Genomic DNA, 23,090 nt, shown 5'->3' with positions numbered 1-23,090 from the left:
ATCGGAAAAAAATCAATACGATGGATATCGTGCAATTCTTCAAGAAATATTATGTTCACAAAACTCCAATACCACCTAGAAACCCTTTTTACTGCGCAATACGATCCGTCGACCCCGTAAAAGCCGTGCTCGAAAATAGAAAGTCTCTAGAAAACTCCAGATCCATATCCAAATCCAGGTCATGAAGCCTGTTCTCCTCAAAACCCCCCTGTACCTGTGTCTCCTGGAAAGAGTCATCCACCTGATTTCGTTTCGACGCACTGCTTGACTGTGATTTCGTAGGGCTGTTGCTGTCAGCCTCCGCCAGTGGTTTTCTCACTGAGCGAGATACGCCGGTGGCCGGCGGCGGAGTTTTCGTCTTAGGAGCTGCAGCGGACGAAGTGTTCAAAGTGTAAGGCAGGTTTGTTGATTTTCGGTTCCCTCTTGGCCGTTTTGGGGTAGGACCATTGAAGTTGGAGGTTATGGATTCAAAGGACTGTGCGAGCTGTGTGCCATCTTCATCATCGCTTATGGTTTGGGAGATTCTTGCAGTTGGAGTAGCGTTGACAGAGGACCTGGTTCGTTGGTGTTTTGGAGGGGGATTTGACTCGGGGGCATTGGCAGAGAAGCCCATCACGCCCATTAGGCGGCCAATGTGTTGTTGTGCTTCTGAGAACTCACGGGCCTTGGCAGCACGTTCGTCTCGTAAGGCTTGTATCTAAATTGAAAGTTAGAGTGTGCGGATTTTCATACATAAGTGTTGTTGGTTACCTTTCTCTCCAGGTGTTGGATCCGTTTGTCTTTCGATTGGGCATTTCTGGTAGCATCAAGAGCGGCAGCTTGCATAACAGCTTGCAATCGCCGATTTTCAGTCTCGTACTTTGCCATCTAAAAATGCCGGCACATGGTTAGCTTCACTTATACACAGATTTAATGCCTGTAGACATACCTCGGATGTGGCTCGAGAAGCTTCGGCTTCATGGTCATGTTTCAGCTTTTCAACCTCATTCCGCAATTTTTCCCCGCATTCTTCCAATGCAGAATAGAGCCTCTCAACTTCAATATTCTGTTGGGCAACCTAGAAAAAGTCAGTATAAACCAGTTCGTATTGATTGGTGCCAACAAACTCACCGTTGTTTCCACAGACCCCAGTTCCTTTCGCAACTCCTCCTCCTGGGCTTGGAGACGGTTCACTTCATCTTCTTTCTCATTAGCAAGAAGTCTGGCCCGCTTCAATGTCTCTGAAGCATCAGCAAGCTCTTGCTTCAGGGAGTTGGACAATTCGGATAAAGCGGTCTTTTCATTCGCAACTTGATCAAGACTCTGGCGTGTCTGCTTATCCTTCACTTGCAAGCTGCGCATTTCCTCCTGCACTTGATCAAGCCTCTGGTTCGTCTGCTCATTCTTCATTTGCAAACCGCACATCTCCTGCTGAAGCTCTTCCAGTTGATCGTCTTTTTCAGTTAAAGTAGCCATCAACTCCAATTCCTTCGAGCGGGCCATTTCTTTCTCAGCGAGAAGTGCCTTCTCAGAACTCTGTTGGTACAGCTGAAGCTCCTCACGTGCAGATTCAAGTGACATAGTTAGCGCGTCAGTGTAGGCGCATTGATCTTGAAGGAGTTGTTCAAGGCGTATGTTCTCGTGACCAAGTTTAGCAAAACATTCAGATGAGTTCCTTAACTTGGTTTCCATATCTGTATTTTGAGTTTTCAGTTTTTCGCTTAATTCTTCGTTTTGCCTTTTCAGTTGCTCATTTTCGCTTGCATATCTGTCCCGCTCTTCTTCGGCAGCTCGCAGGGGTCCTTCAACATCGTGACAGCGACGCTCTAGGTCAAAGCACGTATCCTCGATCTTTTTCATCATGCTGTCGTGAGAGGCCTGGGCGTTCTGCATAAAGAGCTCAGTGACCCCAGATCGCCAATTGCGGTTTATCTGAGTTGACAAGAGGTCATGTCTGTCGTGCAAGCCGAGGGAGCCACGGAAGGCTTTGGGGGTTGTTTTTGAGAAGGCACATTCGAGGTTCGGCATTGATTCCTCCACTCTCCCCATAAAGGATCTCATGATAATGTCGCTACCGTCTTGTGCTGAAGCCGTGTTGTATAGTCTTAATAGAGATAGAAACAGCCTGTTTTTCTTTGTGTATAGCTCGGATGCACACCATGCTCCACCACCGCATTGGCTTTCACTAGGCTGTCGAGGGAAATATTCAACCATTTCCCCAAGAACTTCCCTCAGAGGGGCCATGGAGTTGTTGAAGCTAGGAATCATTGTCTGGGGATTTAGTTCTTGCACACCGGCTAATACCAAGTGAGCTAGGTTCAATGCTGCGATCTCTCCCATCCCCGACGATTTACTGTTTCTTAAGACATCGAAAGTAAGTGCCAAAAGTTGATGAGTGGCAGATGCCCCAGATTCCTATTGATGTCAGCTATCAAGTGTTGCCCACGGATAGAAGCTCTTGTACTTACTGCTAAAGACTTCGCGAGGCGTGGAATCAGTTGATGGGGTATCTTTTCCATAGTCTCTTGGATATTCTTAGACAAGAGGACCTTTATGCCAATTTCCCGTAGCTGGGATGGCAATGAGTGTGCGGGGAGAAGTGTGTGCAAAAAGACGATTACCTAGAATCTAATGATTAGCATTTCGTCTCGATATGTGGATAGCCATAACGAACCATCGTTTGTGTTTGGCTATAGAGACCATCTCTGACAGCCTTCTCGCACAGCTTAGCAATCTTAGGATTATTACCTGCTATCCAAGCCCTTTTCTGTTCAGGCTCAACTGCGTCAGCGATGCAAATTGCCAGTCGAATACTCTCAGCCGCCTGTGGCGGTGCCAGATTACAGCTGGATGAGCAAGCTAGTATAACACGCAAGACGACCAAGTCAAGTGTTTTGAGACCGCGTTTCTGGCCAAAGAAATGCCTAATGTTAAGAAGCCATGGCGCTTCTGATCCGTGTTGATTTTGAGATGCTGTACCTAGTGCCGTCGCAATGTGCGCAAAAGTTGCCAGACACAAGAGGTTGCCCATATGATCGTCCAAGTTGCGCAGTGTCTTGGTGAACTCTAGCTGGAGATTAGACATGACCTCGGAGGGAATGTCATTCAAGATCCTTGGTGAGCCTTTTAGTCCTGAGATGAGTGTGTGAAGAGGTGCTACAGTCTCAACACAGGGATTCTCTGCCATCATGCCGACCAGCTTCGCGAGGAAGAGGGCAATCCTAGCTGGTGGCACAACACCCGCTGGCAGGGGCGATGAGAATAATGCGATACATGCCGGGAAATACTAAAATCGTTAGCTGATGCCCTTCAGCTAGAATCCGTTGGCTCCAACGAAGCTCACCTCAGCCCCATTAGTGTCCACGGCCTTTTCCAAAAAGGCATCTAAAATGATCGGATGCCGCTCAACCAGCGCATCTCTAAAGGATGATGCAGATGCTAGAACATGTCAGACTCAAGTTTCAATAAGATTTTCATTCAACACAAACCGAATGCAGTAATCAGAGGCAGGGCGACGCGCGATCGTGATAAGGCTTCGATCAAAATATCAGCCAACAAGCCAACTTGGCAGGGCTTGCATAGTGCCCAAGCGCTAATTGTTGGAGGTTGGATTTGGTACACCAGATCATGGAGGTCCTAGTATCATTAGCATATATACTCTAAATTCCAGTCCTAGCCGATTTACCTGTAACGAAGGCACGTATGGTGCAGTGACTAGGCGTTCCACCTCGCGCACCAGTTGAGCGAGTTGCTCTGCCATTTCAGAATTGCATAGATGTTAATTTGGTGAATCTGGTGGTTAGTACGCGATTCGTCTGACTTCAAAAGTTGATGTTGGCGACGCGAGGTTCTCCTCTCCGTTGCCCCGTCAACCATTGACATCTTTACTTCTTAAGAGTACATTCTCTCTAAATTATCAATTTTTATACCTTTTTTACTACATATCTACCTATATTATCTTTAATGGCTTGTTCCTCTCAGGGGGGATAACAACATTTTAGATCTAAAAAAAAAAAAAAATCCATGACGCTGACATCTAAAAAAAGACACATCCATGGATATAAAAAGACATGGTCACATAAGCGACTATTCTTGCCCAGGTGTTAGTTAGCTGTATCTTCTTGAAAGAGTATCAACCTGCGAATATAAAGTACAACATATCCCATTTTGTAAAAAAAGAAAAGAAAAAAAGAAGAAAAAAACCAGCCGGAGTTATCGCACTACTCCGTTCTGCTCCTATGCTATTTGCCCCCACGTTCAATTTCTCCACACTTTTCGGTATTTCGGCAATGGCAGGGTCAGAAATGGGCTGAGAAAGTGGGATTAGAGCGGACTTAGAGTGGTAGTTAGTGTAATTGCGGTGGATTTTAAGGGACCAAGCTTGCGGGTAAGAGGAAGGGAAAAACCCCCCATCTCTCTCGGCCGAAGTCCGAGAATACAAAAAAAGCCCGGTCACATCATGCTGGCCCGCAATATCGACATTCCTTCCCCTTTGACAATTTTACTCTATACAGACCTGTTTGTTCCTTGAGCTTCAATTTTATAAGCTCTTGATATAATTATTCATCATGCGACCAGTTCTCCGGGTCTCACGAGCGCTACCGGCTCCCGTTTGCCGTCCCCAGGTCTCGCGCACTATCCTGTCTCGCGGTGCTAGACTGAACAGTTCCAATGCCGGAAATGCAGAGAAGACAGAGAACACAAAAGAGAGCAATTCCAGCTCTTCTACGAACACTCCTCCCTCGGCCTTTTGGACTCCGACCAAGGCTCTCCTCGTCTCCGCATTTGCTGCGGGGTTAGGCTACGGCGTCTCCTCATATACCCAGACATCAGCACAGACATCCAAGAAGCCCCAATATGGCTCAGCAAAGGACTTTGAAAAGGTAAGGCACTCAATCGCAACATAATCCCACACCAGTCCATGAACATCCAAGCTAACAACCACCCCTAGGCCATCAATGAGCTAAGAACAAAGCTCGGCGAAGACACAATCAGCACCGAAGAAGACGAACTCCAGCAACACGGTTTCTCGGAATGGTCCAGTCTAAACGCCGAACGTCTGCCCGTCGCAATCGCATACCCAAAATCCACACAAGAAGTCTCCGAGATCGCCAAAGTATGCAACAAATACCGCATGCCGATGATCCCCTACTCCGGCGGCTCGAGTCTGGAAGCCAATTTCTCCGCCCCGCACGGCGGAATGACAATCGACTTCGCTTTCATGAATAAAGTCCTGGAAATCCACCCAGATGACATGGACATCGTCGTCCAGCCCTCCATCCAGTGGATGGATCTGAACGAGCAGATCAAGGATACGGGAATGTTCTTCCCCGTCGACCCAGGCCCATCCGCCATGATCGGCGGTATGGTCGGCACAAACTGCTCTGGCACAAATGCTGTCCGATACGGAACCATGAAGGACTGGGTCATTAACCTGACCGTCGTCCTGGCTGATGGTCGCATCATCAAGACCCGCAGACGTCCCCGCAAGACTTCCGCGGGATACAATCTCACGGGCATGTTTGTTGGTTCCGAAGGTACGCTCGGCATTGTTACTGAGGCTACGTTGAAGCTGGCACCCCTTCCGGAGCAGACTCGTGTTGGTGTTGTCGCGTTCCCGACTATTCGTGATGCGGCTTCGACCGCCATGCAGCTTATTCGCAAGGGTGTCTCTGTGCAGTGCATGGAGATCATGGATGATGTTCAGATGGACGTTATCAACCGGGCCGGTGGAACAGGCCGTGAATGGAAGGTCTCTCCTACGCTGTTCTTCAAGTTCTCCGGAACTGTCGCTGGTGTCGCCGATAGTATCGACCTGACGACAAAGATTGCTCAAAGTAACAATGCAGAGTCTTTTGAATTCGCGCGTGATGACCGTGAAGCTCATGATTTGTGGTCCGCACGCAAGCAGTCGCTGTGGAGTATGTTGGCGCTACGCAAGGAGGGATCAGAGGTCTGGTCGACTGATGTGGCTGTGCCTATTTCCCGACTGCCTGATATCATTGGTATGGCCTCTTCAATATTTACTTCGCTTCATGTATACTGACTGCTGGCAGAAATCTCTAAGAAGGAATTGGTCGACCTAGGCCTTTTCGCCAGTATCCTTGGCCACATTGGCGATGGAAACTTCCATGCAAGCATCATGTATGACCGCAACGATCCTGCCGAGAGGGCACGGGTAGAGAAAGTAGTTTACGATATGGTTGATCGTGGCCTTGAAATGGAGGGCTCGTGCACGGTAAGTCGTTCATCTTGGAGATGGAAATACCAGAATATCAGCTAATTTAGTACAGGGCGAGCACGGCATTGGGCTGGGCAAGAAAGGATCTTTGAAGAAGGAAGTTGGACCGGAGACAATTAATGTCATGCGCAGTATCAAACGCTCATTGGATCCACACTGGCTGCTGAACCCTGGCAAGATCTTTGACTACGATGACGAGACTCCGGGTCCAGGACATTGATTGTGATTTAGCATATACATTATAAGAGAACATTTGGATGAACTTCTAGGCTTTCCACTGAGATGGTGCGAATATTTGAATTTTTTTTCATAACTATGGCGTTTGCTCAGAGCCCAGGACCTGAAAATAGCGCTCAAAGAGAGTCGCACTCCACTGACAGCCAGTGCCTGAGCTTGGTATGTCTGTAGCTTCACTAGCTGGTTCAATGTAAGATGAACTGTCGATATTTGTCGGAGCAGCGGCAGCAGCATTCGCCAACGCCCACATACGGGGGAGATGTTCTTGGGCTTCTGGCTGCACGGTCGACGCCTCGGAATGGCAGCTCGGGACGGCTCTGGGTTCCAGCTTGCCTGGAGAAGAACAGAAAGAATCAATATCCTCTTCTCTCTGACGCTTTAATGTTCCCAGGCCAAGCTGCCGTGGTGATTCTGTAGCCATGGTATGTGATTCTTCAAAGCCGCTGTCATCATCCGGTGACGTCCCCCATTGGGCTGGATTGATCTGTACCATGTCTCTAGAAAATAAAGCCTTCCTGCGTAGTTCCTCAACATTCTCCCAGCGGTAATCACGTTGAGCATCACAGTCGATCTTCAAGTATTCGTATGTCTCATTGATCGCTTGCCATGCCGAATCCAACGCCTCCCCTTTCGGGACCAGAGAAAGATTGATGAGCAAACATGTCAAGGCATCCCACTCAATGTGGTTTTGGAAAATCCAGAGCCACTGTCTGCCCTTTTCATAGTGTTTCAAAGCCACAGTTTTCTGCAGAATCTCTGTGCAAACTTTTCGGAAGCTCAAGTGCGTGAGGATAGACTGGTCTTGCCTTGCTCGGGGTTTCATCACTGTCAGTTTGAGCTTTGCGAGTATCAGATTGCAGGAGAGGGTTGTAAAATAGTCTAGCGCGATACTTTGATCTAGATGCGACAAATATTGCTGTTCAATTTTCTCTTTGAAGAGATCTATCGCTGTAGATTTCTGCGAAGCCGATAAAACCGGGTAGCAGTTCTCTTCGCAAAACTGGTCAGAGAAGATAGTGCGACGGGCAAAATTACTGATCTCAGACATTGCGAGGCTTAATATCATCTCTGTTTTCCCGTTGCAGGTTCGAGGCGGATCCTTCATCTCAGGATCAAGACTTGCATCGTTCACATTCGAAGGGAGTCTGGTTTCAAACCATGACTCCAGAACACGCGGGGCTGTGCCACAGTCCTCTGCGATGGTGATATCAAGAACATAGATCTGCCACCGGAGCCGACGTCGCATTTCAACTTGGAAAGGCGGTAGTCCTGAAGCGGATGCATCGCGATGCAGGCCGATCTTGAGGGCAATTCCAATGGCATCCCCAAGAAACTTCCTGGTATCTGGCCCTTTATCATAACGTCTGCTGCAGGCCTGAATTGATTGTCAATAATATCGACCTCTCCTTGTTTCCGCATCACGTACGATGTATATGACAAAGGCTTGCAGGATGGTCATGTCCGATGAGTTCAATAGATCGGCTTTTGCGAGCGACGTTTCAACACCGGTGCGATATCTTGAAAAATTAGTAGGATGATTTATGGATTTAAACCAGACACATACCTTTTCAATACTTCGTGTTTATCTTCATCAAGCTCAGCCCGGCAATCTTCTACCGACATTGTTGCCACAGCAGCATAGCAAATGGCGAATATCAAACACTCCATGGGTGATCCTAGAGTCTCCCCATACTGGGGGTCATTCAATACCTGTCTCTGGACTGTTGGCACATGTAGAATTTTGAGGATTGGCTCCACATTCTCCAAGTACTTCTGCCATAGGAAAGATACCAGAATCCGGGGAGGGCGGAGACATTCAAGCACGGAAGTTGAGAGGTCTTTGAATAAGGATAGACTTTGATTCTGACTCCGGTCGTCGTTACTTTGGCTTTCATGGTGCTGATACAATAAGCTATGATCACGACTTCCACGAACAGATGGCGATGAAGATCGAGTCTGCAAAAGCCCCTGGAGTTGAGAAAGACTTTGCTCGAAACGATCTAATGTACGCTCAATTCTTTCAATGCGGACCACCATATCATCGCCAGTTGTGTTGCTCTCGGTAATCGAAGGCTCCGGTCTTGATGGCGGATAACTGCATTGTACCTTGACTTTGACGCAGTACGAGCAAGGCAGGGATTTGTCGCATTTGATTTTTCGTCGGCGACACTCGAGGCAAGAGCGCGCTGTGGCCCTAGATGAATGTATCATTGATTCGAGATCTTTTTCGGAACTGTAATAATGCTTTAAGTGGGATCTGTGAGGTTGTAAGTCAAGACAGCAGCTTGAAGTTAATGATACGAGACTATGAGGTGATTGGTTAGAACGGAGCAGCGGAGGCCCAGTCCGCATTTCTAAGCGTAAGCCCTAAAGGCGGGCCCCGGACGGAATAGATCGCATCATCACATTATTTTAAAGTTGCTTTAGAGCCATGTTGGTATGGATAGTGTGGTTGGTTGAAGCGGAGCAACGGACAGAAAGCCCGTATTATTGTGCTAGGCAGCATTTGCATACACAGTCCGTGATATGAAATCAACATCAGATAGAGATAGTGAAATAGCGCAGGAGTAAAACTTATAAATATGTCACTCCATCCTCTACTAGATATTTCTCAAGCCTGAAAACACAAGTATTTCTATCCAAGATTAGTGCTTTATCTACAGTGCAGCCCAAAATGGCATCCTATTTGAAGAACGTTGCAATTATCGGCGTATGTTAACTTCATCCTCAAACTAGACATATTACCTCAGCTGACAACTTGGCAGGCCAGCGGCAGGATTGGCAGAATCATCCTCGATAGCCTTGATGCATCTTCCCAGTTCGAAATTACTGTCATCTCGCGCAAGGAGAGCAATGCGAATTTCCCACCTAGTGTGACGGCTCTCAAGACCGACTACTCAGACAAAGATCTCGAGGCTTTGTTCAAGGGCAAAGACGTTGTCATTTCGGCGGTGGGTGCCAGTGCATTTGGCGAACAGAAGAAGTTCGTCGATGCTGCTATCCGCGCCGGTGTCAAGCGTTTCATTCCATCTGAGTTCTCGGCAAATAGCCAGAATGATGCCGTGTTGCAGCTCCTACCACTTTTCGAACAGAAGAAGGAACTCGTCGAGTACCTCAAGAGCAAGGAGACTGACGGATTAACCTGGACTGGTATTGCTGCTTCCGGCTTGTTTGACTGGGTAAGTCTTCCATCGTAAATTGGGGCTTGAGCTAATCCGTGAGATTTGAATAGGGTCTTGCGAATGGCTTTTTGGGATTTGACATTACCAGTCATACGGCTACTATCTGGGATGGAGGAGACAAGAGTTTCACCCTAACCAATCAGAAGGCCCTCGGGGAGGCTGTTGCTTCTGTCTTGGTGCATTCTCATGAAGGCAGAAACCAGTTTCTATTCATCGCCTCTGTTGAAACTACCCAGAAGGACATCCTTGCTGTTTTGGAGGAGGAGTCGGGAGTTAAATGGACCGTGAACGAGACTACCACCGACATTCAAGTCAATGAGGGAGTCAAGAAGCTTGCTGCTGGAGATTTTAATGGCGCTTTTCCTCTGGTTCGAGCCACGGCTTTTGGCAACACCCCGGGTCTCCATTCGAACTATGCCAAAGAGGAGAAGCTGGCGAACAATGTGTTGGGACTTGAATTGGAAACAGTCAACGATGTCATTAAACGCGTGCTCAGTGAATAGATTAAACAGCTAAATGGCCATATAATAGGCTAAATTTTGAGTGGTCTTTTCTTTCTGAGATCTTTTCCAAGGATAGTAGTATATGACTTCAAATGTTGCCATAACAAGAAAGAATGCAAACAGGCCAAATCTTCAGGACATTCCAAGGTTAAACTTTGACCTGAGACCCACATAGCTTGACCAATCGGGGAGCATGGTTTTGTCCAAATTCAAAAAGCTGACATAATCGCGGGGCAAGGCAATTGGTTGAGAGCGATATCGCTGTCACGGTGAAATGTTACAAGCCTTCAACCCCATCACCAGCGAAGCGGTAAGTACAATTGTGTTTTATGTTGATTTTTTGCTGCGCAAGTTCCCTTGAACTCTAAGCCATGTGGTCTGTGAGGCATTGAAGCTAGCAGAGCCTCCTATATACTGCATGCGGGGCTCTGAAAACGCTTTGACTCATACAGGCCTCTGGTGGTATATGACCTAATTCGGCATGAAAGTGTTGTTATTTTGTATATTATTTGATTGATCGCTAGATTTGACTTTTTGGAACTTTCAGTTTGCTAACTTACACAGGATTGATACCCGTTTTCATATAAAACTCAAAAGCAAAATGGCTCCTGTATTCCCAAAGAAGAAGTGCGGTACGTTTTCAAATTTTGCCAATTATTCCATGCATCGTTCAATCCTAACATGACACAGGTGTTCTCGGTGCCACTGGCTCCGTGGGCCAGCGCTTTATCCTGCTGCTGGCAGACCACCCCTTCCTTGAGCTTCACGCTGTGGGTGCTTCTGAGCGTTCAGCCAACAAGAAATACAAGGATGCCGTCAACTGGAAGCAGTCTTCTCCCATGTCTGAGAAGCTCAGCAACTTGGTCATGCGTGATTGCAAGCCTGAACAGTTCTCGGATTGTGACCTTGTCTTCTCTGGACTGAACAGCGATGTTGCTGGCGAGACTGGTATGTGGTATCAGATGTATCAGATTTCACAAACTAGACCATATACTGACATTTCACACAGAAATGGCATTTATTAAGGCTGAGATCCCTGTCTTCTCAAACGCAAAGAACTTCCGCAAGGACCCCATCGTGCCTTTGGTGGTTCCTACTGTGAACCCCCAACATTTGGATCTGATTCCTCACCAGCGTGAGAAGTTCGGTCTCAAGAAGGGCTTCCTGGTCTGCAACTCTAACTGTGCTGTTATTGGCATCGTCATTCCCTTCGCAGCTCTCCAGGCCAAGTTCGGCCCTGTTGAGGAAGTCGAGGTTTTCACCGAGCAGGCCGTCTCTGGAGCTGGCTACCCCGGTGTCCCTACTATGGATATCCTGGACAACGTCATCCCCTACATCAGTGGCGAGGAGGACAAGCTCGAGAATGAAGCCCAAAAGATTCTGGGTTCATTGAATGCCAGCGCCACCGGTTTCGATGAGCAGACTGGTCTCCGCATCGGTGCCACTTGCACCCGTGTCGGTGTCACTGACGGCCACATGGCCTTCGTTTCCTTGCGTTTCAAGAACCGCCAGACCCCCACCGCTGAGCAGGTCAAGGAGGCTCTGCGGGAGTACAAGTCCGAGGCACAGAAGTTGGGTGCTCCTTCCGCACCAGAGCCCGCTATTAAGGTGTTCGATCAGCCCGATCGTCCCCAGCCCCGCCTGGACCGCAACATCTCCGGTGGATACACAGTAAGTGTTGGCCGCGTTCGTGAGGGTGCCCCAGGCGGTCACTTTGATATCCGATTCGCTGCTCTCTCTCACAACACCGTCATTGGAGCTGCTGGATCATCCATCCTCAATGCCGAGGTTGCTGTTATCAAGGGCTACATTTGAGATAGTTACGAAAAAGTGGAATTATCAGCGCATGTCAAATAGATACAAATTCTCGTACAAATAAATTAGATCTTATTGGTCGCGATTGCCTAATAAGGAAGTTGACGGGTGGATCAGGCCCCGGGTGGAGATGACATAAGCAAGCGTACAAAATCCACTAGTGGGGTCTGATTGGTCTGAGTGGAGAATAGGGCTCACAATCACCACACACTAAGCGAATTCCTCTCTGATTTGGATCATCACTTCACGGCTTGAGCCTTCTCTTTCGACACTCCGACCACCTCACCTTCAGTCGACAAATCAGTCAAAATGCGCGGCCCGTAAGTGTCATCGAATCGCTCTCTACATCACTATTCTGCACACTGGTCTCTTTTATCTGCCGGATTGCGAGTTCAGCCAGTCGCTGCAAGAGTGATCGAAATTTTCTCGTCTTGGAACATCATCAACTAACAACAATGCTCTTTACAGCGGAAAGCACCAGAAGCGCCTCAGTGCGCCCTCGCACTGGCTCTTGGACAAAATGTCCGGAACCTACGCGCCCAAGGCCTCCCCCGGTCCCCACAAGCTCCGGGACTGCCTTCCCCTGATTGTCTTCATCCGTAACCGGTACGCACCCTGAATTCCTCGATATACGACGAATAATCGCTGACATTTTTTTCGTTGATAGTCTCAAGTACGCCCTGAACGGTCGCGAGGTCAAGGCCATCATGATGCAGCGTCTGGTCAAGGTTGACGGCAAGGTCCGCACCGACACCACCTTCCCCGCTGGATTCATGGACGTCATCTCCCTCGAGAAGACCGGCGAGCACTTCCGTCTCATCTACGATACCAAGGGCCGTTTCACCGTCCACCGCATCCAGGCTGAGGAGGCTGAGTACAAGCTCTGCAAGGTCAAGCGTGTTCAGCTCGGCAAGGGCGGGATCCCATTCTTGGTTACGCACGATGCGCGAACGTGAGTTCCACACTCCACAAGTTCCGTGTCATTCAGTCGTTGGACCAAGCTTTGGTTGATCGGCGGAGGACAAGAGAACTTGGAACATCCCATTCCATCTTTCTGGAGACAGTAAGATTCCATTCAATCAGAACATGGTTGCTAACTTGCGTTTTTGCTCTACAGCATCCGTTACCCCGACCCTGCCATCAAGGTCAACGACACCGTCAAGGTTGAGCTTGCCACTGGCAAGATCGTTGACTTCGTCAAGTTCGACTCCGGTGTTGTCATTATGGCCACTGGTGGTCGCAACATGGGTCGTGTTGGTGTCATCACTCACCGTGAGCGTCACGATGGTGGTTTCAACATCGTCCACGTTCGCGATGCTCTTGACAACCAGTTCGCTACCCGTGAGTCCAACGTCTTCGTCATTGGACAGGACAAGCCCTGGGTTTCCCTCCCCAAGGGTAAGGGTGTCAAGGTATGTTATATTCTCTCCCAACACTTTATATGAGTTATCCTAACATCCTTTTCTAGCTCTCCATTGCTGAGGAGCGTGACCGCCGCCGTGCCCACGAGCTCGCCAACTAAATTCACAATATCTTCTGATATTCGTGGAATAGCTGGCTGCTTAAAACAAACACTAAAAACAGTAGCTGGGATACGGCGTCTTGTCTTGCTTTAACGGGCTTGGATAATGCATTCTCGTAGGTTTCAACCATAGCAAACAAAAAAGGGACGGGTTAACCGCTTCGTTTCCGAGTGATATGATACCATTTTACGTTACCTCTTTTTCGAATGATTTAATGACCGTATATTTACTTTATTTCCCTTGATCTTTAACACTCTTCCTGGATGATTAGCTCATGTCTTTTCTTTTCTTGTTCAGCAATCATCCAGTTTAATACATGAAGATCAAGGGGGATGTAGATTTTTCCTTTCCTAATCGGTAGTCAGGACGTAAATGTATCGCAGCCCTTAATAGTCTGCTAGCAGCCCTCTAAAATCAACGCTACTGCACCCTAAAACCCTAGCTATAAGCGCAAGTCATTTCGAGTTGAAACCTAACATGTCAACAGCTGTCAACAGATGATGAAAAAGCCCACGACATGTACAAAACCCAATGTCCACCATTTTAGACTTTAAACATCACATCCCTGGAAAATCATCAAACTATTTAAACTTCTCACTGTACTTCTAAAATAATCTATAAATTAAACCCCGAGGAAATGTGTAGATCCCGCATAAAAATATATATTTCCCACACGCTCATGTCCGATGCAAACACGTTAGCTCGAATCGATCAATCCATACTCGGCCTATCCGACGCAACAATCGCCCAAGTCGGTGTAAACGGTACAACGTAGGAGAAACACGGAGATTAGGTGAAGACGGCGATCAGAACAACCAAGCTGAGACACAGATCTTTTTCTGAATGGGTATTCTAATTCGCGCACGCACCATGATCGCCATTTTGACCCAGGTATCCTGGGTCCGCTATACGAGACGATCATCACCTGCAGAAGTCGGTGTCGGCAGGGGTGATCATCGCGCCAGAGGCATCACGGCCCAATCGATTTGTGGATCGGATATCCTGGAATTGAAATTGAAATTGGGGACTGACATATGCTGTGTAATGAGAAATCGAGGTGTGTCCGGCATATGGAGCTAGTTCATGCGATGCAACAGCAGAAAGTGTCCGATGTGGAGTTATTGCAGGTTTGCTTTACCGCCGGCCGAGTGTTCGGTTTATTTATTATATTGTACTCCGTACATATATATATATATATATATGTATGTATGTATGTATTGTGTGGGCGCTTGACAGTATTTGTGGAGTAAATTAGGTACATATACTTCCAAATTCCGTACAGTTAGGGCTATTTATACGGGTACAGTAGCGAGTAAGAGAGACCAAGAGCGAGAGGCCAAGAGTCTAAGAGTCTAAGAATAACTCATTCCCTCTCCGGTGCCGGATTGGAGAGGGATATGCTCCTTCTCTATTCGGATTGGCGGCTGTTCAGACTTGCAGCTCTAACGAGAGCAATGACTTTATAGAATGCGCGCTTGGTCCCACACTTAGCACATCCTTCCCGGGAGATCACGGGGGATATAGCAAGGGATGAGAGGGCTAAACGGCCCGCAGGTCCAATTCTTGGAAGTGTGATCTCTATATTCTGTCTCTCGAATATCTCCGATAGCCTATCATGGGATGGCGATCGTGAAGGTGGAGGAGGGCAAGTCAGGATAATCTGATAGATCCAAACTCAATTCCAGCATTCGGCCGTACCACGTTTGAATATTCACCGGGGAAAAGTTCTCCGTGTTCCAAGCGCCATTCCGCTGGAATATGCACGACAGGACGGTGCGGTAGGATTCCTGACCCGTCATTTTATGCATGGAGAAGAGGTGAACTGGCCTTTACAAGGGGGGAAAGTGTGGGAGCGGTATCGGATCCGAGAAGAAAAAAAGGCCCAAGGTGGAGATAGTAAGTGTGGCAAGGAGGATCTTGCCTTGATACGATTGTATCGATTCATGCTGCATACTAGGTGGCTGACTGCACTGGCCACCAATCCATGCTGGCATATGTGGGAATTTGGAATCTGAGCTACACGAGACGCAGTAATGGACATACTAGCTGGGATGCAGAACAATTCAGTTGTGGATTATTCTTGAGTGAGGATCCCTGAGGTGCCAGGATAATGCGTACTTTTGTTCGTACGCACAATCGATCAATCGAGCTCGTATGAAGCGCGGGCGATCTAAAGCAACAGAAGTAGAAGTGGAGTCCCCGGTATAGGTCCAAGCTGCACAAGAAGAAGCCAGATATTGCATCTTCCAAATTATAGCAAGTCAATCTTTTTTTCTTATGTGTCGGAAATGCAAATAAATATTGGGCCTAGAACTTGTTGATAATGGTTCTACCTTAGCTAGTAGTGTCCGCATAATGCTACTGCACTTACAATTATTAGAATAAGATTATAAGATTATAAGATATCTTGTTCAAACTCGAGAAACATGAGATTGATATCACAAACTTTGAAGGCGTGGATCTCGGGCCCAGTTCCCTGGAACTGGGTCTCGAAGGAAAAAACTTGGAAAACCTTGGAATGGATCTTGGAATTTCACGTGGTCGACGATATCTATGGATAGAAATGATTGGACTGGAGAATATACCCTCGTAGAATTACTTACATTGTACTTTGTACTTCCTGCGTGTCTTGATCTTGCTTAGCGGTGGAGATTGGTTCTCACGCCACCGGCAGTAGAAGTCAGATAATTGGAATACAATATGTTAATATATTTTAGACTTAAAAAATGTTTGTCATTGGGCCTAGCGGTGTAAGTACGAGAATCTAGCAAGGATTCAATATGTGCAAATCTTGTTTTTAATTGAACGAGAACGAAAGGCTAATGAATATGAAATTATAGACCCTTGTAAGTGAAATGATATAATGATATAATGATATATTGATATATGATATAAGGGATAATTATAGCTGACTATTTTACGTCATACAGTTCAATATGTTCCTGATTGGAAATTTGCCCAAAACTCGGTGTGTTTATGCTTATATAGGCTATACCATAACATTCTTTTCCGATTGACGGGCAAACCAATCGCGGACTTCCATGAAATCCAAACAAGTTTTCTAAGATGTTTCAAGGTGTTCTATTCGTATCCTCTTTAAACTTCAAATGTTCTTTGATCGCCGAGACTCCACATACATTGGCTTTTTTTTTACGGCCACTACGTTAGCGCCCATTTTTGTGTACATATGAAATCATCTGGACCAATCCTCGATCATGTTAGATGTTTAGTGGAGATCCCATCTATCTCTCGCATATCCTATACAATGTGGTCACATTGACTATTACTTGACCGACTATGTAATTAGAAATTATAACCTTCCCGATTTGAATGTTCCAGAATAATCTCTGCCAAGGTGGTTGACCGCTTCTCAACCGATTCATTCAACCTTGGAAGATACTCTCCACTTGTCATATTGCTAACTGAGCTAAATCCTTCCCTTTCTGCAGCCTAACGGCCAACGGGTGTTCGGCATAACAATCTCGGTAACCAGCAGAGAAGCCCAACTTGCAGATCTCATTCTTTTTTTATTTTATGGAGTTCACCAGCTTCTCCCCGATCTAGGGTTCCCCGCTGGGGGAGGTCCTAGGGTTCCGAATGGAGTAACTCCCTATATTCTCCAATGGCTAATTTTGCCTTTTCCCCGATGGCTCTTCCCGTCGGGAGCCTTCCAACGGCCTGGAAACTTGGATTAGCGCCCCCCGGTTGTTAATGTTGTTAATATGCCTAGCGTTCCCTAGCCCATTTTCGACCCTCGTGATGTGTCGAACGTGGCGGAATAAGTAGCAGGGATAAAGGAAATCCCTTCGGTCTTATGTTTAAAACCAATCACCCTCACCTTTCCGAGCAACCCGTTTATTATCTGTGCGTTATTTAGTTATTTTTCTTATTTCTCATACACGGAGTTATTCATCTGTACCTACTTCTCTCGCGTCTACCATACACCTCTCATCCCTGCTCTGTAATTACTCTATTCAAGCGCCGTGTTACATGAGCGTCAGCGTGTGCTTTGCCCGATGTGTTGGCCTTGATTTTTTTCCCCGATGGTGCCCGCATAAATGCAATCGACCAGCCCAGAAGAATCGGCTTCTGAATCGCCTGCCCAGACATTTTTCACTCCAGGGGACAGGCAATATTCCTTGCTCAAGAAAGAGACCATGTCTACTCAATCTAGCGTTACGGTTTCAGACTCGGGACTTTCTTACCCGTCAATCTTCCAACTTAACCTGGAGATTCCCGCATTTTTCGTGTCGTATCGTTGGTGGGAAGACGAGGCGACAACTATGTTCTGGGCATTCGACATCCAAGAAATCAGCCGTGTCATCCAATTCGGACTCTTTCGCGACGAAAATTTCCCGAGGACTTCGCTTTGCGCTCGAAATGTGGACACCATAGACACATTTTTGATCGCCCTGTCCGAGCCCCACGAGTACCAACTCCTTGGGAATCTTTCCCATATACAGAGGGTGGAGGAGATTCTGCGCCGGTCGAGTATCTCTCCTTTCCAACCGATTCCTTGGAGTTGGCTACCACCACAATCAAGCCCCACACTAGATGCGCGGGCAATCGCTGCAGCAATTGAGGCCGAGAGCCATTTTCACTTCAGACAGATTGCATTTGAAGAGTTTGTACGCGCTGCTCTTGGATACAATGCTATCTTCGTCGAGTGGTTCCTGAAGCAGCATACGGCTCTTTTTATTATTCTCTTGGACCATTTGGGCGCTTATCCGGAGGACATTCCTCTATACACAGAAGTGGAAAAAGTACGTTTTTTATTTATTTATCCAGCTATGGCATATGGGCCATTACAAAGAGCCTGAGCTGACTTCTTTAGCATCTTCGGTCGCGGAGTCCATTCGCACACCGAGCGCTGGTCCAGTGCCTTCTGGCTGTGCGACCTGGCGGGAATCGTGACGTGCCAAAAAAAAGCACCGCTGGGTTTGAATTCATTGCAGGACCTATTCAGGCCTTGTTCAAGGACCAGCCAGGAAGGCTTAGTGCTATGCTCAAGATGTTAAGCGTTTTGGCAATCCGATTTCGTCGACAGTATATCCACGCTCCTGCCATGGACTGGAAAACTCCATTTGATACCTCTATCCCTTTCCTGGACGATTATCTTGAATCTACATCCCCGACAGACTTGGCCCGCAGCATGAGGGGCCTGGATGAGCACCACTTTGCTGAGTTAACCCGGCAAAGCCTGGTAACAGAGGACGTCCTCGTGGGACAATTGCAGTTTCGTTGGCGCGTACTAAGTACTTCTGTCTGGGAATGCTGCGCTGCACTACCAGACCTGGTTCCATATCTACAGGAATGTGCACAGGTAAGCAGTTTTCACTCCCAAATTCGCCGAAGTCCCAAAATGTCACAGCAAGCTAACTGTATAACCGTCTGGACAGTCCCTCTTAGCAACACGTAATTACCATTCCTTTACAGCTATCATCAAAGGCTTGCACACCTATACAATTTTGACAATGCGCACCACCACTACAAGCACCGCCCAAGGAAACATGGTTACGCTCGAGGCTCTTCTTCCACAGGAAACCCTCTCCCTCATGAACCCCGCTCAGAACTTTACCGCTTACCGCCAACACTACCAAAAATTCCCCGGCATTCCCTTCCTCGTGCCTCACCTCCACGACCATAAACAGAACGGTGAATCTGCTCTTCAGCCGGTTTTACAGTACTTACAAAGCGCCCAATAATCCCAAAGAGGTGTCACCAGATCAGCAGCCTACTCAGGCTTCTCTCCGGCTCCGGGCCCGGCTCCGGTGAGAGAATAAAAGCAATATACCTCGGTGTGTGCTTGGCTTGTGTGGCTGCAGGTGGTAAGACCACCTAGCGTAGGCCGTGGGCTGAATATTGTTCCAACTTTTTGTTTGTCTTTCTGGTCAGCAGCTAATGCATTGATGGTGTGTTTTCCTTGGCAGTCTTATGATGGGGTGGTGATCTACACCAGATGACGACCCCAAATGCTATACTTTCATGATCTGTATTTCTACTCTGATACCTATGCTAGCATTGGGCAGCACCGGGGAGTCCGGCGTTGCATTATGTTAATATGAATCTATTTTGCTTTTTTTTTTCTTCCGGTGTCATTTGAGGTTCTACCTACACTTGCATAACGGTGGATGCTGGAAATGTAACTAAGCCAACATATCTCGTGCACAATCCCAAACCAGTTAAGCAATCCGGGCGTATCAGTAAATCTACCCAGCCACATCCCACGCACGCTCCTATCTCCCCCCTATATGCCGACCAAAGATCTACGAATCAGATGAAGCCCACTATTTCCGAAGAGCCGCGTCAGGAAAGAGTAGAGCCAAAGTTAAAGCACGCAGGTATGCAATCTCACGCAAGGGAGGAGGAGGTTGGAGCAAAAAGCCCCCGCCCAAGATTTGTTTGCTTTTTTTTAATATCCAACACGGAAGGAACAGAGTGCATATACTGGTCGGGCCAACCAAAGCAGCAGGTCACACCTTCATTCCCGTTTTGCAGCCGCTTTAGGCGCCTTAGCATAACCGAAAAAGCCCAAGAAATAAGCGATCCTGTTGACAAACAAGAACGTCGTGACCCCGATATTACCCCAGGTCAAAGCGTTCCATGCTGCAACGTCTGCAAACGCGTCCCAGCCCATCGCCAAGTACGTGGCGTAGACATGACCTACATCGGCGATGGCCAGCCCGACTAGGTAGTTCCGTAGCACCCTAGGCTCTGTTGTGGCGTGGCAAACACCGACACCGACTAGGAAGAGGAGCGAGTAGACATTGCCAAGTTGATAGGCGAGCGCGACGCTGCTTGGGTGCAGGGTGGCTGGGGCTGCGATGTTGGGTGTTTGCCCAGCAATAAAGCCCTGGAGACTGTAGAGGGGGTAGGCACTGCCAAGGGCCCTACATTAAAAGTAGTATGGTTAGTCGTATTCTTGCATGGTTGGGGGAAGGGTTGGGCTGATCATACAATGAGATAGGCTCAAGGATGCCAAAGAGGATGTGTGGCCATGTTGGGAAAATGGTGGGCATTTTGGGGAACTGTGGCTTTCAACGTTATTATTGTTTGTGACTTCTCAATCGTTGTGCTTTGGTACTGACTGTAATTGGCTCGGAACGGTAGCTTTGGGCTAGTTGTTACTTCCGCGTTAATGCAACTCACGTATTAGTTGTTGACCGCGACAATTATGAAGTCCAGAAGATCAATTGAGTAATAAAATTAGATCAAATCAATGAGCGATAGTCTAATGGGAGATTCCTTGAAATGAAATTGCCAGGGGATCTCTCGAGGTCAACAGAATGCCAGCTGACGTAGACACACCACACCCCCAGGGCCCACTTTACTGGCACCCGTCACCGCCCGAGGCCCGTTATCGCATGGATCTTATCAGAGCTTCATCTGTCCCCCAAAGTCATGGATGCGATGTGTCAAGGACACCCAGGATAATATGAAATCTGTGATAGCTGGCCGAAATGGAATCTGCGAGTACTTTACGGCCTCTCGATGAATCGCTACTCCGCGAACTCCCTCAACTCTCTCTCCGTATCGCCCCTCTACGAGAACCAGTATCCTCAAGAACCCTAAGCGTCCCATCGCCCCTCGAACCGAATGCCAGTGGGGCACGGGACTCGAATAATATATCGAGCTCAAACAGCAATAGCGGAAAGATCCCAGCAAATGCAAAAGCAGGCCTACCGACAGTCACGGAATTTCTGAACGCTGCGCGTATCAGGAAAACCGAACTGTCAGCAGATTCGCAGTCAAATGTGGAACGTCCCCCGAGGCCAATACTTCCTGCTTTTGTGAATCTCCGTGCCCTAGAAAAGTTTCCGTTCTCGTCATCCTTCGATGATGATGCCCTCCAAGGGCCCCGCAAGCGTCGGCGTCGAGACCTCCAGGCCGATTCATTCAGCGAGCATCTACAGTTACCTATTCCCCAGGCCCAGAAAGAGCAGCGGCCTCCTCCATTTGGGCCATTTGCTATTCTGAATGGATTAAATGAGCCTCCGCCCAATGCTGCCCTTCTTCCACCCATTGAGGCTGGGTCTAATATCTCCCAGCTTTTGACTAAGCCCTCTGGAGGCGATGCTGGTGTTGACCCTGGGACGCTAGTTCCGGCTCATGTCGCGATCTCAGATGGCCAACCTGCCGAAAGACGAGATACTAGACTCGAAGAAATTCTCAGAACATCTCTCAATGCGGATGAAGAAGACGACCATAATGATAATGATAATGTTGAAAGTACTAACCCAGTGGATCCTGATGAGATTTCCCTGGGTGTCCGCGAAGCAGAAATATCCAAGAACAGCAAGGCATTACCACTCCCTCCTGGAGAAGATGTGCCAATGTCTCCTAAATCTCGCGGCCGGTCCCGTAAAAACTTGAGAAAGTGGACGGAAGAAGAGACGACTACTTTACTTCGAGGCGTGGTCAAATGTGGGATTGGCAACTGGACTGCCATTCTTGCTCAACCGGAACTGGAGTTTAATCATCGAACTGCCTCGAATTTGAAAGACAGGTATGCTCAGTTCTTGGCAAAATTATGATCTTATGCTAAAGCTTCGCTATGCTGAAGATTCCGAGTCTTATGTCCCTGGGCGTACCGGTAAGCAATGCGAATACAATCCTCCAAATGCACTCAATCAGGATAGCTAATATTGCCCCAGCGCATCCGATCCCAACGAAGCTGCGAAACAGCTACGTGACACTCTCGCTAGCGCCCTACTAAAAGCCAAAGTAGAGGGGTCTGACGAAACACCTGGCAAAATCTACCTCTCTCATCTATTGCCCTCCAATCAAGGCTTCGAGCCAAACTCTGGAGCAGGAAGCCCGGCTCGCAATCCACACAAACCCTCTATCTCGAGTACCGTCTCATCCACGCCCGACACAGATCCCGGTAGTAGTAGCATTGCCCAATCGCAGTCCCCCTCATCAGGAAATAGCACACCCGCTCTCTTGAGCAAGTCCAGCACAACCCTCGCATCACTTGGAATCCCCGAACCCCACGTCACAAAATCCAAGCGTCGCTCTCGGCGACCATTTACAACCGCCGAAGACGAAGCCCTCCTTAAAGGCTACGCAGTACACGGCTTCCAATGGACCCTAATCCAGCAAGATCAGCGACTAAACCTAAGCCACCGCAAAGCGACAGACCTCCGTGACCGCTTCAGAACCAAATTCCCACACGCCTATCGCGACGGCGGTTCGGTCAGCGGCAAAGCCCTTACCAACCAAAATCAAAACCAGGCCCAGGAGTTGGCTGTAGGCGCGTCGACTCCCCGCCCACATCCTATCAACACCGAACAATCCCCAAGCAAGGCTTATGTTATTACTCCGGTTCCGACTCCGGTTCCGACTCCGGTTACCACTCCCCGCAACTCGGCGTCGAGGAGGAGTCACGCTGCTACGTCTTCGCAGTCTAATCTTGCCCAGCTTGATCCCGCGCTCTTGCCCCCGCCTCCGCAGGGCTTTTTGGAACACTCGATGTATCTTCCTCCCGCTGCTGCGGGTGCGCTTTCTTTCTCTTTGGATGATGGGTCTGGCGCGGGTGGTTCTTCCGCGGCGGAGACACCGTGGGAAGATAATACCCTTGCTCCTATGATTTGGGATGAATTGACCTAAT

The 23,090-nt window shown here is 48.1% G+C and overlaps 10 protein-coding genes across 10 annotated transcripts; 6 read left to right on the top strand and 4 right to left on the bottom strand.

Annotated features, from left to right (window-relative positions):
* Positions 1-88: 88 nt before the first annotated feature.
* On the bottom strand, positions 89-3,739 carry N7479_000558 (uncharacterized protein; the record flags this gene model as incomplete). Its single annotated transcript, XM_057248256.1, has 9 exons — positions 89-697; positions 751-867; positions 929-1,057; positions 1,111-2,394; positions 2,448-2,600; positions 2,654-3,265; positions 3,323-3,417; positions 3,468-3,615; positions 3,665-3,739. The coding sequence occupies 9 exons, from the start codon at positions 3,737-3,739 to the stop codon at positions 89-91; spliced, it is 3,222 nt and encodes a 1,073-aa protein (XP_057112688.1).
* An 808-nt stretch (positions 3,740-4,547) lies between these two features.
* On the top strand, positions 4,548-6,440 carry N7479_000557 (FAD-binding oxidoreductase; the record flags this gene model as incomplete). Its single annotated transcript, XM_057248255.1, has 4 exons — positions 4,548-4,862; positions 4,931-5,984; positions 6,036-6,217; positions 6,273-6,440. The coding sequence occupies 4 exons, from the start codon at positions 4,548-4,550 to the stop codon at positions 6,438-6,440; spliced, it is 1,719 nt and encodes a 572-aa protein (XP_057112687.1).
* A 93-nt stretch (positions 6,441-6,533) lies between these two features.
* On the bottom strand, positions 6,534-8,080 carry N7479_000556 (transcription factor domain-containing protein; the record flags this gene model as incomplete). The annotated part of the gene is made up of 3 exons (XM_057248254.1): positions 6,534-7,832; positions 7,884-7,974; positions 8,022-8,080. 3 exons carry the CDS (start codon positions 8,078-8,080, stop codon positions 6,534-6,536), a joined length of 1,449 nt encoding a protein of 482 aa, XP_057112686.1.
* A 1,051-nt stretch (positions 8,081-9,131) lies between these two features.
* Positions 9,132-10,142, top strand: N7479_000555 (aromatic alcohol reductase; the record flags this gene model as incomplete). Its single annotated transcript, XM_057248253.1, has 3 exons — positions 9,132-9,167; positions 9,223-9,636; positions 9,690-10,142. 3 exons carry the CDS (start codon positions 9,132-9,134, stop codon positions 10,140-10,142), a joined length of 903 nt encoding a protein of 300 aa, XP_057112685.1.
* A 601-nt stretch (positions 10,143-10,743) lies between these two features.
* N7479_000554 (aspartate-semialdehyde dehydrogenase family protein) lies at positions 10,744-11,957 on the top strand (the record flags this gene model as incomplete). The annotated part of the gene is made up of 3 exons (XM_057248252.1): positions 10,744-10,774; positions 10,833-11,090; positions 11,152-11,957. 3 exons carry the CDS (start codon positions 10,744-10,746, stop codon positions 11,955-11,957), a joined length of 1,095 nt encoding a protein of 364 aa, XP_057112684.1.
* Positions 11,958-12,266: 309 nt separating this feature from the next.
* On the top strand, positions 12,267-13,479 carry N7479_000553 (40S ribosomal protein eS4; the record flags this gene model as incomplete). Its single annotated transcript, XM_057248251.1, has 5 exons — positions 12,267-12,277; positions 12,426-12,563; positions 12,625-12,909; positions 13,075-13,369; positions 13,426-13,479. The coding sequence occupies 5 exons, from the start codon at positions 12,267-12,269 to the stop codon at positions 13,477-13,479; spliced, it is 783 nt and encodes a 260-aa protein (XP_057112683.1).
* Positions 13,480-15,093: 1,614 nt separating this feature from the next.
* Positions 15,094-15,279, bottom strand: N7479_000552 (uncharacterized protein; the record flags this gene model as incomplete). The annotated part of the gene is made up of 1 exon (XM_057248250.1): positions 15,094-15,279. The coding sequence occupies one exon, from the start codon at positions 15,277-15,279 to the stop codon at positions 15,094-15,096; it is 186 nt and encodes a 61-aa protein (XP_057112682.1).
* A 2,259-nt stretch (positions 15,280-17,538) lies between these two features.
* N7479_000551 (Guanine-nucleotide dissociation stimulator CDC25) lies at positions 17,539-19,185 on the top strand (the record flags this gene model as incomplete). Its single annotated transcript, XM_057248249.1, has 3 exons — positions 17,539-18,243; positions 18,315-18,803; positions 18,880-19,185. The coding sequence occupies 3 exons, from the start codon at positions 17,539-17,541 to the stop codon at positions 19,183-19,185; spliced, it is 1,500 nt and encodes a 499-aa protein (XP_057112681.1).
* Positions 19,186-19,961: 776 nt separating this feature from the next.
* On the bottom strand, positions 19,962-20,499 carry N7479_000550 (uncharacterized protein; the record flags this gene model as incomplete). Its single annotated transcript, XM_057248248.1, has 2 exons — positions 19,962-20,370; positions 20,438-20,499. The coding sequence occupies 2 exons, from the start codon at positions 20,497-20,499 to the stop codon at positions 19,962-19,964; spliced, it is 471 nt and encodes a 156-aa protein (XP_057112680.1).
* Positions 20,500-20,940: 441 nt separating this feature from the next.
* On the top strand, positions 20,941-23,089 carry N7479_000549 (telomere repeat binding factor family protein; the record flags this gene model as incomplete). The annotated part of the gene is made up of 3 exons (XM_057248247.1): positions 20,941-21,986; positions 22,044-22,073; positions 22,135-23,089. 3 exons carry the CDS (start codon positions 20,941-20,943, stop codon positions 23,087-23,089), a joined length of 2,031 nt encoding a protein of 676 aa, XP_057112679.1.
* Position 23,090: the final 1 nt, after the last annotated feature.

This window comes from Penicillium vulpinum, assembly GCF_028829585.1.
Source record: "Penicillium vulpinum strain IBT 29486 chromosome Unknown utg000001l_segment0_segment0, whole genome shotgun sequence".
NCBI classification, from domain to species: domain Eukaryota; kingdom Fungi; phylum Ascomycota; class Eurotiomycetes; order Eurotiales; family Aspergillaceae; genus Penicillium; species Penicillium vulpinum.
Note: the sequence above shows the minus strand (reverse complement) of the source record. Positions and strands in the feature narration are given on the sequence as shown.